Below are 18,451 nucleotides of genomic sequence, written 5' to 3' on the forward strand. Positions count from 1 at the left end.
TCAATTATCCGTCAACTCTTTTACCTGTACTTAGGCGAAATAAATGAGATCTTGTAGACCCCAATCCTCCTGAAACGACAGCTTCGAGATCGTTTGCCCAATCTCTGCCCGTGAATACCACAAAAACCTCGCTTTTTGCGATAACATGATGAGAAAATAAGAGAGACTTTACGCTCTCTGAGAGGAAAAAAAACTTCAAGATATATGACCGGAGAATTGCAGGATATACATGTATATGGCACATAAGCAATGGAGTTGGCACCGAAAAAAGCAAGCTTTAGGTGTGCGCTCTTTCTTATAAAACAGCAAGATCGACGATTATTGGCATCGGTTTTCGCTTAGAACGGGAACGTTAGGGAGAGCTTTACTAAACTGCGTTCGATAAGTGTTGGGAATAGAAAACATGACGATGATTATTGATTTACTAAAATTATGTTATTGAGGAAAATATCCATGACCGTAGTAGTGATATTGATAGGACCTGTCAGCGTAATGGAATTGAAGTTGAAAATAAATTGACAAATATAGAATTATCAAAAGAAATGACAGAAATGTCACGAATGGAATCGTCGATTTCCTGGGGAAAATATGTGAATATTTAATATATTATGAAATGTAAAATTCATACATTATTTTCCAATTACAGTTCTCATTTGATTATTGAGAATAATTTATGAATCTAAATTTCAATGTATCAATTATTCTTCACTCAATCAATCAGTTATTCAATTATTTATCTTAAGTTATTTAGTTCGCATCTGAGGGTAATGAAATGCTAATGCATCAATCGAACGTCAGTTTAATTCTTCTTTGACGATGAGCACGATGAGGAAACGTTTCGAATTTTCGTCTGAATTTATAGGTGCTTAAATTAGAGAGTTGAAGCTAATACTCGACGGATTTTTATTAAAAAACAATCAGAATTGAAAAATCAATTTGTAGTACGGATCGTTTTAAAAGTATGGGTAACCATAGCGGATAGCAATTGTCCGCCTAACACTTCGATGAAAGCTCGCTGGACGTGGAATTAAATTACTTTTTCGCTGTGTTCTCTTTCGACATCCGCTTTCGCTACGTAACACCTCGAGAGATTGCAAATTCAACGATTAAACCATCGCGCATGGAGCATGTTGAATCTGATGAAAAAATGTATGAAACAGAGAAAGATATATTTCCATCCTTTAAAATCCGAATCTTGGTGGAAGCGCAATATTAATTAAAATTTAATTAAATCAATCAATATGAAGTTTTTTATGTTGCTCTTATTCCATTGTTTACTTTTTGAAAGTAAATAATTCACCTTCGTTCCTTCCCTCACTATGATATTCCTCATCGACGATACGCGTAAAAAATTCAGGATATCGAGTCGCTGAAAATTTAAAAATGAAATCGTAGCAGTGATTCACGTGATAAAAGCATGCATTTTTGCTCCAAATATTTACATTTGCACGATTTTCCATTGTGCTTATAATACAGGCATGAATCAGACAAATATTTATAAACCCCGGAACCTCTATTATTTATACAAACCGTGTCTTTTGTACCAATAAAATATCTAGTATTCCCACAAATAAAAGGAAGAAAAATACTTGACTGTAAAAAATGTAAATCGTATACAAACGGGTATTACACGGGGACAAGGATAAACCCACGCGCACAAAACTTTATTATAACCATGTTGGTGAGCGAGAAATTTTCCCTCTTCGAATAAAGCGAAACGAGGAAGAGGCGAAAAAACACAATGCCCACAGCGTTGTGAATAGCACACTATGTTCGAATGTTTTATATAAAAATAGGACCAAAAGTGGGTGGTGTCATTAGTTTGTTTTTTTTTTCTCTTTTTTTTCAATCGTATATATTTTTGAATCCTTTTTTTAACGCGAAGTATAAAAATCCGCTGAATACAAGCATACAAATATTCGTTTCGCGAATCCAATACCAATTAAATTCACGAGGTCCGTTCTGTAAAAATAAAATGTAGCTTTAATAAATTCCGCAACTCTTTCCATAATATGAATATTAAAGAATTTTACCACGGGTTAAATCTCGACCGCACGTTTAATCCTACAGTCGCAGCCGGCCCCTTATCGTGAACTAATAAGCTTTTCGGCTTCCATTTTTTCCTACCGCCAGTCCATATACATTATTCATAAAAATTAGTGAGAAAGCTTCTGTCTATAAGGCAATAAGGCCGAGACAAAGTTTTGGTTTAATAAGTGATAATAGCGAGGGGCTATTCACAAGTGAAATCATTCGAGCACTTCTGTTCGAAATCGATTGCGAAATCGCAAAAAATCGTCTGAAATCACAAAGCATCTTACTGAATCAGTATTATGTGGATTTGGTTGAAATCACCTGAAATCAAATTGAAAATCACTGAAGTCGTCTGAAATCAGCGTGAAATCACTTGATTCAGGAAATCGCTAAAAATGATGGCACGCTCGACTCGCTCGAACGAGCGCTCGAAGCAATCAAATTTTCCAGGAAATTTTGTTGTGATCCTTTGTAACTTTGTTTACTTTTTAGTTCGTGCGCTCGAGCAGTCAGTCTGCGGCTTGACGCACGTATATGCAGAAGGGCTCATAGAAAGGTGACTGCTCGGGAAAAGAAATATTTTTCGAATATTTTTATAAGCTTTTTCAACTTGTGCACCGCATAAATTAGTGACTCATAGTGCCTAAAACTGTTCGAAATCCTGTCTTCAAATTTTTTGTTAAAGGTATGTATAATTTTCGACTGATTTTCACGATGTAGTTCAAATTTTTCAAATTTAAATTCAATTATATCGACAATTAACTCGAGGCAATTATTGCAAGACGTCTCATCTAGTGAGAAAACGGAACTCATTAACAACATAAATATCATCAATTTTTGAATGTTGCGTACGTACTGGAAATTGTGTGTTACGGATATCAATAAATAATTTATTCTCATTATTCAATATCAATCGAATCAACGTAAATAGAAAATGAGATTTGAAAAAAATTGAATACTTTTATTATAGAAAATTGCTATTAAATTATAGTATTTTTTTTTTTTTTTTTTTTTTTTTTTTTTTTTTTTTTTTTTTAATTTATATACCGGGGCTGGGGAAAATGCATTTACGCACTGGGGGGGCCTGAAAGGCCCCCTGTGTGCCGGACTCTCCATTAGCGGAACTACCGGCTAAAAACCCCATCCCCGGTCTCCTAGCAACCACCCCGGAACCGCTTTCGCATTACTTCGGGGTGGCGCTCTATCTCCCTGGACGCCCCTCAGGGCGTCCCATCCTCCACGAAGGCCCGCTTGCGGCGGAGGACGACCTCAACAAAGAGGTCGACCTCCGCCCAAGGCTCTTCGCCCAGGAGCATAACCCGGACAATATTATCCGGAGTTATGCTCCCGTACCTTTCCTCCAGTGGGGCCCTCCACACTCTCCATTCCTCGCATTCGAAGAACGTGTGGAGGGCATCATTAAATTATAGTATACATATTACAAAATCAATAACATTAAAACAAAAGATACGACATATACTAACGGAAAACTTTTTTGCTTGATACACCCGACTATTTAGTTATTTACCGTAAATAAAAAATGGAGGATGAAGTCGCAAAAGGGAAAGAAAAGGAGTCAAGCCATTTCTGGGATTTACTAGAGAAAGAATCAGGAGTTAACGTACCTGCATACATAAAGAATATTTTAAAATTCAACAATTTCGATAATCCTTTGTCTTTTCGTCACATAACGCCGGAGACAATCAAAGAATTAGAAGAATTCTCACGTCACACGATGAAGGATCTTTTGGAGCCTGAAACCGATTTATACCAATTTTATGGTCGATTCCATAAAGACCCGCAAAAGTTTCAATTTATGATCGGTGACCGCCATTTAATTGAAGAGCTGGTGATTTATGTGAAATCCAAAACTTCCGACTTTTGGAAACTACCTGCCACCGAGAAACTAATTGCTCAGAACACAAAAAAAAACCCAGGAATACGATCGAATCGGGTAACAAGCGATGAGAGGGGACTTAAAAACTCTGCTCAACTGAAAATCTCTCATAGACCGGACATAAATATTGAAGAAGAACGAAAAAAATTGACAAAAATAATAATATCGCTTCTTCGAAAAGAGAACGTCGAGAACGCAGTAAAAACCGAAAACAGCGATCCAATGTCTATGAAATTTCCTGAACAGAATCTTGACATAACTATTTCAGTCGTTGAATTATACAACGGTGAAGATTTGCCACAATCATACACGTACTCCGCCAAGATCAAATGTGTGATATGTGCAAATTCTGTGGTAATAACGAAGTGCGGTCATTCAGGAGACATCAAAGCAAGATGGGTCGTATCAAACTACAGACGACATCTACACACTCACAGTCTCGATACTGCAAAAACGGCTCAGAAACGAAAATCTATGTCCATACTTCAGGCTCTTCAACCTTCAGCGAAAACGTCAAAAACCAAGGGAAAAATTGATTCACAAACGACCGAGTTTGACAAGGTTGAAACAGTTCCAGAAAATAATTCGTCGAATCGCCTAGATATTGAACCTCGTATTGAACTCAATATACAACGAACTGAAATCGATTCGGGGGTAAACTCTAACGATGAAATTTCAGAATTGTCACCGTCTGATGAAACGACGGAAATGGAAGGTTAGTTATACTTTTTGCTTTTTTTAATACGGTATTTTAAGAATTTCCATTTGTAAACAAATTATTAAACATTATTATAAATTTCCAGAGTATATCGATCAGTGTCACCGTAATGCAACAATTTTTGAGGCCGGGCTTTCTGAATTCCCTGCTTCGCCTTCGACGTCAGCTGCTTTAACTGAACTCGAACGAGAGTTGGAGGTGGGGGAATATTAAATCGGGATTGTCACCGAACGGACAATCTCGATAAAAAGATTCCTTCAATGGACAGCGCTCGGAATCCTTCGAAAACCAGGATATTTCATCGAATGAAGAAAATGTATGCGTCTATTGGGCCAAAGCAACTACGTATTACTTCATTCTTCCCTATTGAAGATAAATTACGAAGACTTGTTCGAGAAAATGAGCAAGTAAGAAATACGCTGAGAACTTTTATGGAACATAAATCTGTGAGTACAGTAAATTTAAAAATAACTCAGTGTGCCGCAGATTCAAGCTCGTCACAATCGAACTTTTTATTAAGTTTGTTCCGTAGTGCAAATAACAAATGCAGTGAGGCAAAAAAAGTAGGGAATAGATATAACGAGGCTTTTAAACTGTTTAGTACGTACCTCTTTACAATAGGTGGAAGAATGCTGTATGAAACTTTATATGCGAATTTGCCAATTCCTTCCTTAAGTACAATAAGTCGTGTAATTGGTAACTCTGGCTGTGATATTAAGGAAGGTGTATGTCGGGCCAAAGAATTGAAAGAATTTCTAGTCGGACGAAATTTACCTCTCATTGTATGGGTGAGTGAAGATGCAACACGAATCACCGGTCGAATACAGTACGATACTCGTTCGAACCAACTAGTTGGTTTTGTATTACCGTTGAACCAAAAAGGAATGCCCGTGTGTGGTACATACCCGGCTACGTCAGCTTCTAAAATTGTCGAAAATTTTGAAAAGGGCACTATTGCTAGTTTAGCGTATGTGATAATTGCTCAGCCTCTGATTGAAAATGCTCCATCATTTTGCTTGTCCATATTCGGTACCGATAATAAATTTTACGCGACTGACGTTTTGAACCGGTGGAAATATATTATTTCATGCTTGAAAAAAGAAGGAATAACTGTTTTCGGAATTTCTTCTGATGGAGATCCACGCTTATTGAAAGCAATGCGTGTTCAATCTCAGCTGGGTACGAATTCGACCGTTGACACTGGAAGTTTTTCAATGCGGTTTCCGTACTTCCATGCGAGTTGCGAACCAGAAGTAATTTTCATTCAAGACACAATACATATTGGTGCAAAACTGCGAACCCGGCTCTTAAAGCCATCAATTATTCTTCCCATGGGGAATTTTATTATTACAGCAAGCCACCTCAAAATTCTCATGGACACGGTATCAAAAGACAAACACTGCTTAAATCAAAAGGATTTATCGCCAAAAGATAAAATGAATTATGCCTCGGTCGAAAAAATAAGTGACCCTAAAATTATTGATCTTTTAAAACACAATGTTCCCGGAAGTGAAGCGACGACGGTTTATTTACAAATAATGCATCTTTTTATGAGTGCTTTCCTTAAAAAGGATATGAAACCCCTAGACCGTGTATATAATTGCTGGTTCTCGATTTTTGTACTCCGAATGTGGAGAGCATGGTTGAATACTGTACCACAGTATTCAGTTTCCGATAATTTCCTATCGCTTAATACGTACTTGTGCATGGAAATGAATGCCCATGGCTTGGTCAATTCTATTATGAAATTGAAAAAAATCACTTCATCACCACAAACCCCTTCAGAAATGTTTTTGCCATGGCAATTCAGTAGCCAACCATGCGAGAGTTTTTTTCGTCTCCTAAGATCCATGAGCACAACCTACTCAACAATAGTAAATAGTACACTTCTAGAGACCATTTATAGAGTTAAAAGAATTCAGCTTCAAGACGATATTGCGTCAGGAAATTTGCATGATGAAAGCGCTCAATTCAATTATCCACGTGCAAAAGTAACAGGTCGATCAACACTAGAGCAGTCCTCACTTCCAGAAGTAAACGATATTTTTGAAATTATCGAACAGGCCAAAAAAGACGCTCTGACAAAAGTTCAATCGTTAGGGATAAACATGGGCACACTAGAATGCGACACGGTCTCTATGCGATGTAACGAAACAGGCTATGAAAAAAAAGACAGTGAAGAGGAAATTGAATATATTGAGGAGTCGAATATTGAGGTTCCATCGGTAGAAAACGATGTCAACGGTGATCGAGAACCTCAGCTTGAATTATTGCAAGATTTGTCCATCCTTTCCAATGCTCAAGGCAGTTTACTGTTAAAAAATTACGAGCAATACGAAATAAAACTCCAGCCTGACAGTCCTTTCGTCGTTGTGAAAGATAATCATAATAAAGAGTTAGTTGTAAGGAAATCGTCGATATGCTGGCTTCTTCAAAAAAATTCATCGAATTTAAGCAGTGATCGATTGCAGCGCGTAAGAGAGTCTGAATTAAACACATTTGTAAAAAGAGGTCAGTATAAACGGGACGACAAATGTTTTATAAAAAAAAATGACGAAATTCATATCGGTGACTGGTGCTTATTTAAAAAAAAAAAGGTTGGAAAAGGTTCACCAAAATGTTTCATGGGTTTAGTTCTTAATTTCGCGTATACTGACGGTACAACGAAAAAAAGTCAAGAGTATTCGAGTCATTACGCGCGCGTGAAAGAAAATACCAAAGAAATTGGTGTCTTGTGCAATTGGTACGAGATCGTACCAAAGTCACCCGATTTAGTACCGGTACCAATGGATGTACACGGATTCATTAGTATTAAGCAATACTGTTCAACAATTTCATCGCCTAGTATGTCCGAAAGAGGGCTCCATATTGACATGGCTTTATATAAAAAAATTAAACATTTTTTTTAGCATCAATATGTGTATTTTTCATTTTTCGTTCCTATTTCCCGTTGCCTATTTTCTTCAATTTAAAGTTACTCATCGAAAATGATCATTTTAGAGTTTTCTCCTCATTCCAGTGATTTGAGCAATCATTTGAAATTGCTTTAATGAATTCAAATGAAATCATCTGAAATCAGGTGAAAGATACGTGAAATCGCATATTTTTCAGGACTGCTTAAATCATTTATGAAATCACAAAAATCATATGAAATCGACTTCGCACGGAAATCTCTTGCGCACCTCGCTGAACAGTGAATAGCCCCTCGGATAATAGCATGAAAGATATTTTCTGCTACATGGAAAGAGATACATAATATGCATCGTCTCTTGTTTTATAGTACCCATTACGCAAATTGATTCATATTACGAAATCTCCATTCGTTCTAGTCCATAAACTGAAATAGGCTCACAAAGGTCTTTATTATAAAGAGTCGTTGAAAAGTGTACGTATTGTTTCGCAGCGAGAACAAAAGACTGTACCACGTTTCATAAAACCGACGTCGTGAATTGATGACAACGTATATTCGATGCTATTAATCATTTTTGGCATCAATTATTTAAGCCCATTTGTTTTTTGGAGGCATCAATCAATCGACAAAAATAACGGAAAAATATCGGTCACAGTCTGTCGTGCGAGCTGCGACTTTCCTATCGATAAATTTTGCGTTGTTTTTTTTCTTCTTCACTTAACAGAGTGTCTCGTGATGAGGAATTACTACAACTAAGATCTCCTGCAACTGATACTCGCAATGAAACATGCTGCAACGTTTTCCGGAGTTTCCAGCTCATTCACGAGATCGTTGCAGACGTTTACAACACCAAACAACATCTTCGTTGGATCGGAACCAACTTCTCAAAGCATTTGCTCTGTTCCCGATAGTTTCGCGTCGATGTAGAACTTCAAAATAATTCTACGTAGACGAGAAGTTATACGAAAAATAATGGAAGAAGAAATACTTTTGCGAGAGAGAATTTAACACTGATAAAAAATTCCATTTTTCGTTTCGATGCTTTTCGTATGTTTTAGCCTTGAGACACGTGTTTTCTGTGGTAGAAAAATACGATGAGGAGTGCAGATGGAAAATTGCTATTATGAAGAATAATTATGCGAACGCCTTAATTGTGCGATTGCCTTAATTTGACGGGAGACGAAGCTATTTCGACGTTTGCTCTCTATTTATTAATATTATTCAAGCTCGTAATTTCGCTTCAAGCCGGACGAGTTGAAATCGAGAGATTTCGGAACCCACTCTCGACAACAATTCGAGAGTGGCATGGAGAAACCGACAAACGAAGCTGAAGAGGATGGTTGGAAACTGAGTGTGGACAAGTCGTCGTATAGAAATAGCATACATGTATAGATTATTATACGTGTGTATATAAATTTCAACGTGCCAACTGTGGATGTTGAACGTCGGAAGTTTCTAGATTAGTTTTAGATTAAGCTCTCCGCGTTGGTACTTTAGATTGCTTTAAATATTTGAATTCAGAAGACGCAGCACCTTGGGAATACTGCTACAAATGCTACTCACTTTCCATTGCCGCATCTAAAGCGCACGGAGTTGGTGGTCGTCTGAGCCGATGCTAGGAACTATAACATTGGATATGCATACGCTCCATACATGGTCCGCGAAGTATTTCTGTCTGAGTTTATGCATATTATGTATGACTTACAAGAGATTCTCAGAAAGATGCTCGACACTTGGGCATTTTTCCATTCATATTCGCCATTTTTCTGGTTTTTTTTTTTTTTTAATTCCAATATTCACCCCTGTGGTATGAATGAAGTGGCGTTTGGGTGCTAAAAATAAAACCCCTGAGCCGAGGAGAGAAATTACAAAAATTTTAGTTGCTCTTGTAAAACATCCTCGAAACTTCCTCGCAGGTTACTCAAAATTGTATAATAAAATTATTATAAACGATACAACGAATTTTGGAGAATCAATTATTTTCCGAGCTTTACGACACTCGATAGCCGAATACTTATCAGAGTTTCATTGTTATAGCGATTACGTGACAAGTTATTTAAGTAGAGTAAAAAAAAAATATTGTTTTTGCACAAGCGCACAATTTGAAATTTACTTTTATACAAAAATGTATAAGTGCACATATTGTTGCACGAGTTTCGTCCCTATAAAAAGCAACGCGATGCTTCGTTTTGACGAGGCATCGTCAATATTTGAGATATATATTTTGGAAAATAACAGTTTTTAAATCGAGCGTTAATCCGAGCGAGGAATTTTGTATATATTATAAAATGTATAGGAAACATGCGATGTTTAAAATGACGTGGAGGGATGTATGTATAATATTCCTGAAGTGCTATCGTATGTCTGTATCTATAGATAGGGGCAAAGGGGAAACGAGAGGGTGGGAGGGGGGGGGGGGGGCGACAAACAGGGCAGGGACCCTAGGGCGGTTTACCAGCGATCTATAGCACAGAGAGCGTCGACATATTTCCCAGGTCTCTTTCATATTTCTGCATAAAGCTCAAGGTCGTCCGTACACGCTCTGGGCTATAGTTCACGCTTCTGCAGCCTCGACGGGGATTAGATTTATAACGCTTTCGACGTATACACGTGCATCTAATATATGCGGCTCCGGTTTCATTTTGTTGGAATGTAATCTCTGCAGTGCACATTGATGGTAAAGACTGATATATTTTTTTTTCTTTTTTTTTACCAAGTTTACGAATGAAGGCTAATACTTGAATCGAAAAACTGTGGAACCATAAAAATCTAAGATGCTTATAAATTTATGAAAGTGACTTTTTTCTCATTTCCTTTCTCTGCCAGTATCGTGACATTATTTCAAACATTTTGCGATGCTCATGACAATAATACGTCTTTGAGTTTGCACAATTCTCGAAAAGCAGTTTCTAGCTTGTCAAACGTGACCCGCTTCAACTTTGTTCTCATTCATCCAAGATCTTATGTACGAATGTTTTTTTATTTCAGTTTGAACTTACATCCCCGTCTATATTGTCCTTACACTCTTATTGGAAGTCCTTTACAACGAGAAAGCTATCAAACAAAGCAAGTCGTGTGCAGGTTCCTTGAACGCGACTCACTCCGTAGTTGCAGCTCCTTTGTGAAGCGGTTGCCTCGCCTGACTCACTGTTACAAAGGTTGCCGTACGAAAAAAATAACCTCCGAGGTCTCGTTATTATATGGAAAAAAGTTGAATATACCGAAGAATAGTGAATGAAAGTCGAAGGCTCCGAATCACGTAGATTTTAATATCGCTCGAGTCCTGCGATCTTGAAGGCTTTCTTACGAACATAATACACGCCTCTTGAGGAGAACCTTGGCAATGTGATTTTTATTTTGGAAATGAATACAAGCCTCCGGCGGATAAAGTTGATCCAATATATTAATTTTACATTGGCCCGGGTTCCTCCATCATTTTTTTCTCAACCAGACTCAATCAGGCCGAATTTTTCAGGCCACTGTGTTTACATTTGAGATTTAGTGTTTGCGGGGCTGACAATGGCCGGGACTGCAACAAATGCTTCATGATGCACACGGAGACGAAGGTTATAAAAAAAACATTACCCCTGCCTATTTTGGCCAAAAGTAAATAGTCGAGTATCGGGAAATTATTCATGAAGGCTTCGACAAAGTTGAACCGAACGTTTGCGGAAAAACAAAATCACAGTTCGATTCGTTCATGCATAAATTCTTTTACGTTCACTTTTATAGTCTACCGAATGGTGCCCTGGGCTTATATATATTCATACCTATATATAGAATTTATAAGAGAAGTGCTGCGCCACGATCGGCAGAGGTCTTTGATCTCTCAGCCAACAGTGGAAAATATGACGTGAGAAAGTTTCTTCTATGTCTGCCAAAAGCTCTCGGTCTCTTCTCATCGAATCGACTGTACGAAAATCTTAAATTCTAAAATCTTACTGAAATCCCGCATACATTTTCAGCTCCGTGATTTTTTAGAGCGCATACCAATTTCTGGTTTCCCCCTCTTTTCCTGCGAGACGTTTCCTTCCCTCATTTTTGGTCTCTTTCGGCCGCCTTTCTCCCTCGATTTTCCACCCTGTCTGTCCGTCACTCCACGGAGAACAAGAGATCGAAACAAAGTCTGCGAATTACTTATGCTCGAACGGGTTCATTCTATTTTTACCCTGCATGCTGAACGTGTCTTTGAAGAATATAAATGACAACATTTCAGACTCTTATGAATCCGGATCAGTAATACTACTTTTAAGTTAATGTTTTTGTCGCAATATTCTCCACCAGTTCCAACATCCTCTAATCAATAAAAATTCACCTCCGATGAAACTAGGAAAATAGGGACCTTCAATGAGACTCTCTGCATATCGCTGTTTCACGGGGTAGAAAAAGGAAAAATTATCGTTACGAGATTCTGTTAAGTAGTAATTTGTTCTATATATAACTGAATTTTTATTCTTCAGAGCATGAAGTTTCTTATTTATACTCTCTATTCTTTGTTCGAATGCGGTCCATCATTTTGTTAATTCAGCTGAAGCTTTTCTTACCACAACACAGTCTACGGAGATTCAATATACAATTATTTTCGTAGCAACAAAATATAACGTCAGAGTAACCCAAATATCGTCGCACATAACTCTCGATTTCGTTAATCCAAATCGCTGCTATCAATTTGAATCATTATCTAAATATTTTTTGAAATTTAATAAATATTTTGTCGTGCGTATGGGACTGAATATTTTAGTTAACATTGAACATTTTTCAAGTGTTTCAACCAAATTTTTGTCTCAGTGTGAAGACGGATTTATGATTTTCTGCCACAATAAACACAGGGTTTATGAAAATAATATATTTTTGCGGTAAGAAACGCTATCAGATAAGAAAAGAGGCAAAACTTTCGTTAAAGTAGATTCATCGTTGTTACAATTTCTTACTATTATTTCAGCCGCTCCTTTTCCATCATACTTTTCATCCTCACGATCATGGCTTCACTGTCTATTTTCTTTTTTCAATTATTCTCTATGCTCTTATCGCTTTTTTCACCGACAAGGACGTATTCCTTTGCTATCCATCTACTCTTTCTACCGAGCTCTCAGGAAGTCTTCTTATGCCGTACGTCTCCGGGGACAGAAAAAGAAGCCGTCTAACTTTTCAGACAGATTTGATTTGGCAAGAGTGCATTTCAACTCAGGCATCGTTCACATCATTGGCCGACGGAAAATAAGTTCGAAATTTTAGATGGAATGTTGAGAAGATGGAGATTATTCAGTAAGGAATTTTCATTAGCTTTGATTCTCTGCCTTTTTGCTAATTTCCCGAGAGAAGAAGGAAAGGAAACTGTTCGAGTGGTTCACTTTCAAATTGGATCAAATTATATTCGTGTGATTTTTTTCGATTCAATTTTGAACTTTGTCGAAAATTATACAAGTCGGTACAGTCATCGGTGATTTTCTTCTTATTCGTGAAGTAAAATTTGTTTCTTTTTTTTTCACGAATCAAGCTTCTTTCGTTTCATATAAAGATGGATTTTCCAAAAAATAATAATACGAAGCCGTTGTTACACGTCGTTGAATAAAGTTGTCTGGAAGGTTTAATTTTCTACTTATCGGACGTCTGTGAAAAAGTGTGCTCCGCTTGTTTAACAAACGCAATAAATGCCCGCGAGCTTATATACCAAGTTTCGCGTTCTCTCGTCTCGCAACGGTTTCATCAAGACTGCCGAAACACTTTCGTTTTTCTCGGCTAATTGATCATTGAGCTCGGTATTTATTATCGGAGCTCTTGAAACTTATATTCCGTAATTAAATTAGCGCATACCATCCTCATTATACGAGTTATATTTATAGGTAAAAAAACACCGAGTAATGCCTCAGGCTCTGGGCGAAGAGATTTTTTTGAACCACGACGTGTCAATTAACTCGTAAAAAATATTGTGTTTTATAGTTGTGTATACTGCTGCTCTTTTCTGTTGCGTGATCGACCTGCACCATCCCCTTCTCTGATTTTCGAGGCATGATAAAGTTGAACAGTTCTCGCGTGTTTATTGAGATTTAGAAGAGCTGATGAAACAGCAAATTTAGAGCTCTTGGGTTCCTTGAGATCTAAAATATAATGAGCTTTTGGTTTGCACTAAGAATTAACAAAACAAAGAATGAACGAAACTCTACGAAGAATTTCTTTTTGTATATTTCTTGATTTTTTTAAAAAACAATAATTCGGGGTTTATATTTGTTTTGTTGAATTTAGTTTAATTTGGAAACATATAATTCAAAGAGTTTTGAGGCAAATAAAAGGGAAAATTCAAGTCGAGTACATTTATTTGTTCTCCATTCTACAAAAATATTTTCCGAACTCTAATTTCGCGCAAAGCGTGCTCGAGTATGGCCTTTGTGAAGTATTAAGTCTGTACCGAGAGGTTTAGCAGTACAAAGTTAGGCCCTTTGTCAATTTCACGGTCCAATGTTCGGGAGGAAGGGAGGGAGGGAGGGAGGGAGACGGAAGTGAAGCTTATATTTAAAACAGTATTGATCTAGTGGTATGTACACGCGAGACAGTTACAGTCTGTAATGCTAAGTAGATCGAGTGCTATAGTGAAGTATGTCCTTAATAATAATTGAGGAGTGAGAATTTAGGGATAACTTTTGTTGGACTATAATTCTGGAAATCGTTTCATGGCTCTTTAATGACTTCCGCGCCCAGGCTTATCGATAAATAAAATCCCATGACGAATAATTTTATTCAAAATGAATTCCAGGTTTATCAAGACTCTTCCAGGAGTCGCTGATTTTCTAATAATCTGATGGTAGTTTTTTCGTTAACAATTTTCAAGAAGTTTCGCATTCGTAGCTTCTTCTATCGTTGAAAGATGACAATTCTTCAAGTACCATAATATTGAGAACACCGTTCCATTTCACGAGCAATCTTTCTTTTACTATAATTTTTGTAGAAGAATATAAAATGAATGTAATTGTATGCGGGCTCCAAAAATAAGCACGTAACTCAACGTCAGTCGTCACTCCTCCTTTCTCTCTTCCCTACAAAGAGATCTTCAGTGACATGTAATCAGTGACATTTTTTTTCGCAACGATAATTCTAAGCTAAGTACTTTGTGTGCAAGAAAGAATGGGGCAAAATATTCGTCTCGTGACTGTTCGTTCGTGATATTCTGGATCTGTGAGAATGGTTTGCTACCAGAAAGCAGCCCAGTAATTGGAACAATATCGCCACAAATAGTCCACATAATAATACGTATAAGTATCTATGGACCCGGTTATGCACACATTCGCAATATTATTCCCATCTCACCACTCGTTCATTTCCGTTTACCTCTACGAAATAGGATCGTTTATCCACCACGAAGAATCCAGGGATCCCATTTGTGATTATTCTACCCCGATTATTTCGATGTTATTTGTTCCTACCCTGCATGCTGGTGAGAACGTGAGAAATTTGAAAAGCTTCCATAACCGTTGTGCCGTTTTAGTTCTCCGAGCTTACTCCAATAACGTTTCCTGGATTATCGCGTAATCGCACTTTGAACGCGATCATTCAGAAAATGAATTGAAAAAACGTAAATGAGCTCGTTACTATTCCTCCGGAGATAAATCGTCCACATTTGTCACGTGAACTGAAACATTTTAATAGTTGAACGGTGGTTCAATAAATGTCAAAAAAACCCGTATCACTCGGAGCGGGAACCACATTTTGATTTTCCAATCTTTGTATCCGAGCTCAATATACCCAAACTCGATTGAGCTTAAAAACGTTGGTCGTGTCATAATTGAATGGGGAAGGCAGATCACGTCACCGAATTTTTGTTCGCCGGAGAGCACACCCAGCAAACAAAGGGTTTAAATTTTCTCAACGTTTCGAAGTAGAAACCGCTCTAACTTTTTTCGTTCGGCAAATTTTTGGCCGGAGCCAGGAGGAAGAAGTTTGAAAGAGATTTTTATAGTTCCACGGAAAGTGGGTCGTTCACGCGGAAGTGCGTCAACGGTAGCTCTGTAGCACTTTCCACATATGGTATCAGGGGGCTAATGCATTAAATTTACGATCATTTACGTGTCATGAAATAAATCGTGAATAATGTAAATTTCATGCACCCTCAATTTGAATTGTTATCCAGTGTAAATTTTTATATGATGCATAAAATTGTCAATTTTTTTTTATTACGTAACCAAAGTATATACTTTGAGTTAAAAAAACAAAGTATCGTCGGAGAGGCGCTGGTTTTATTTTTTAATCCTCGATGCATCTTTCGTTCATTACGAGCTATAATTCATTATGCAAACTTTGAGCCACTTCAAGCTTATTTTTTATGTCTCCTAATTACTTTTTTGATGGGAGCTGTGCTCTTCGTGTTTCTACGGAAACTTTTTAATCACGAGGAATGTAACTTTTACAGCGGGTTATGATGTATTTTTAATACGTCAGCGTAAAACAACAATGCAAAAATAATTCCTTCGAACAAGCAATCATAGTTCGGGTTATTGTAGCTCGTTATTTAATCAATCAGGAGCCACCGATGATGCTCTATTATCGAATGCTTCCTAAACTATTCAATTATCCTGCCAACACAAAGAGAAAGCAATTGCATGTTCGTAAGCTCACGCGACGATCAACTACTGTAACTTTCACGACGAATCGACTCTTCGATCATTATTTCAATTTCACCTGAACACTTATTTTTAGGAATTCAAATCAACTAGATCCGCTTGTATAATGTAAAACATGGATAAAAATAAAACAAATCAGAATAATTTGCAAATATTTTTTCGCTAAACGTGGATTTAGAAATTCATTTTTGACAAGGTTACCCCCTTCATATAAGAGGGTGAAAAAAATAGAAAATCTGAAAATTGCTGCACATAAATCTACGATTCAGTTCCCAAGCTTCTAAGCCCTTTTTGCCCACTTCCAATATTTCCACCGAGTACATCACTATTCTCATATAAATTAATTAATCGTTAAACCAAGTTTGGAATATTGAATTTTTGCATTATTTACAGGAAGCTCATTATCATTTACTGGAGTAATTGAACTCTAAAAAATGATTCCCCAAAGGAGTAAGAAATTTTCAAACTTTTCACGAGTTTCCACACTAAAATTTGGGCTTTCGCCAACGCACAGACCAACGTGAAAATGTTTCCTTCTCGTTCACTTGCGCATGGCGTTTTTATTCCTCACAGAGTAAGCGTCCATGAGCTACTAAACAATGCGGCTCTAGAGAATGTTCCTTCCCGTAGTTTTTATGATTCTTGGTTCTGTCATTGACGCAAGAACTGATCCATCTTTCCCTCTGGCTTGCATTTTGCATGTACGAGAGCTACGAAATTCCGCGGTGAAGTTCAACCCCACTGTTGTCGAGGATCGCCAGGACGAAATTGCGTATTCGCGTGTGCTGCACGGTTTACCGAGGCGGTGGTGGAGCGGCAAGTAGAGTGGGAAGGAAAAAGTTGGAATATGTAAGAGGGTTATGTAGCCAGCACTTTGCGATACAACTCAACGATAATGTGTGTGCCGCTCACGAAGCTATTGTAATAGTGGTAGTCGAGAAATATGGTGGAAGCCGGAGTTAATAACGAAAAATGAATAAAATAAAAACCGGTTGGAAAAAGAAAAAAGAAGCGGGGAATACGACTGAAAAATATAATGGAATAAGCGATACGGTCGCGTGAAAAAGCCCCGGTAGCTCGGACCATAATCCGATCACGTACGGCAGGCTTGGTTTTTCAAGTTGAAATATCTTTCGGAGAGATTCACCCATTAAATTTGTCACATGTAAGAAATCACATTTCCCGTATCGGATATAGACGAGAGCGTGACGCAAACAGAATCACAGCGCTTCTATTAAAACGATTATACTCGAGTGAGTTATAAGTAGCGAAAAAGCTTTTCCATTTGGAATACTCTGAGAGCTTTTTAAGCACATTTCGCCTCCGAAGATACTCGAGCCGAGCGCGTTTAACTGGCCCTAATTCGCGGAATGAAATCCAACTTACAAAAAAAAAAATAGCGTATAATGCATTACGAGTACCTTGATGTAGCGCAACGTATAAAAGTCCCATCAACCGCACTAACGTTAAACTTTTCCCTCCAACTTTTATGACGATAGATACCAAAAGTAGACTCGATGTGTATCTTATCTATTACAAGAGTGTTAAAAGTCACGTCACTTCACGAGTATTCTTCAAGAATCCTCCACCCCAAAATATAATGAAACGGACTCAGAGTTAATTACCCTATTAACGAACGGAGTAATTAACGTAAATATTCATAACAATGGGCACGGCAATATTAAATCATTATTTTAAATGTTTTCTCATTATTTACAACATACAATAATATATCAACGCTTAGAGAGCTAATTGTCCGATTATTATTTCAATTAATCAATGCATATTAAGTCACGCACATTTTTCATACACTGCAGCAATAAAAACTGTATATTTGGTGTTAAGAGAAAAAGATGACGTAAACCGTGAGGTGGAATCACGAGGGGTGTGCGCGTGCTGTCGCGACGCGCGCCCATGGTAGACTGACGCTTGCTTCGCCGTCTGACTCGTAGCTGACTATCCCTACTGGGAAAGGCGCGCGAGTCCCTCGTGAAAGAGCGCCGAGGCGAGCAGGTTCGCTTGGGCTGTTACTACTTCATTTACGCATTTTATGTATATATCTATGACGCTCAAAGCATTACGGTTACGTTGTGAGACGGTACTTTCGAGACTGAGCTACGAGCTTCGGAGTTCAACCTCATGCCCAGCCCTACCAACATCATCGATAAAGCATCAGTGACCTCCACTTTTAAATCCCGGCCTCATGATGTCTCTCTGCATGCATGACCCGACCACAGCTGAAGCTCGAACGAACCGCACTCTTTTCCATCACCTTTTCC

At 37.8% G+C, this 18,451-nt stretch overlaps 2 protein-coding genes across 4 annotated transcripts in view; one reads left to right on the forward strand and one right to left on the reverse strand.

Annotated features, from left to right (window-relative positions):
• Positions 1-18,075, reverse strand: part of LOC122407091 (protein artichoke-like) — a 97,228-nt gene extending 79,153 nt beyond the window's left edge. For 2 of the 3 annotated variants that reach the window (XM_043413101.1, XM_043413077.1), the window contains exon 1: positions 17,594-18,075. The gene's annotated coding sequence lies outside the window, so the exon portion shown is untranslated. The remainder of the gene's footprint in view (positions 1-17,593) is intronic. The other variant, XM_043413085.1, reaches the window with a different exon arrangement.
• Positions 4,547-7,558, forward strand: LOC122419296 (uncharacterized). Its single transcript, XM_043433730.1, has 2 exons — positions 4,547-4,646; positions 4,735-7,558. The coding sequence occupies exon 2, from the start codon at positions 4,910-4,912 to the stop codon at positions 7,556-7,558; it is 2,649 nt and encodes an 882-aa protein (XP_043289665.1). The 5' UTR covers positions 4,547-4,646; positions 4,735-4,909.
• Positions 18,076-18,451: the final 376 nt, after the last annotated feature.

The sequence above is a fragment of the Venturia canescens genome, chromosome 1, assembly GCF_019457755.1.
Source record: "Venturia canescens isolate UGA chromosome 1, ASM1945775v1, whole genome shotgun sequence".
Classification (NCBI taxonomy): Eukaryota; Metazoa; Arthropoda; class Insecta; order Hymenoptera; family Ichneumonidae; genus Venturia; species Venturia canescens.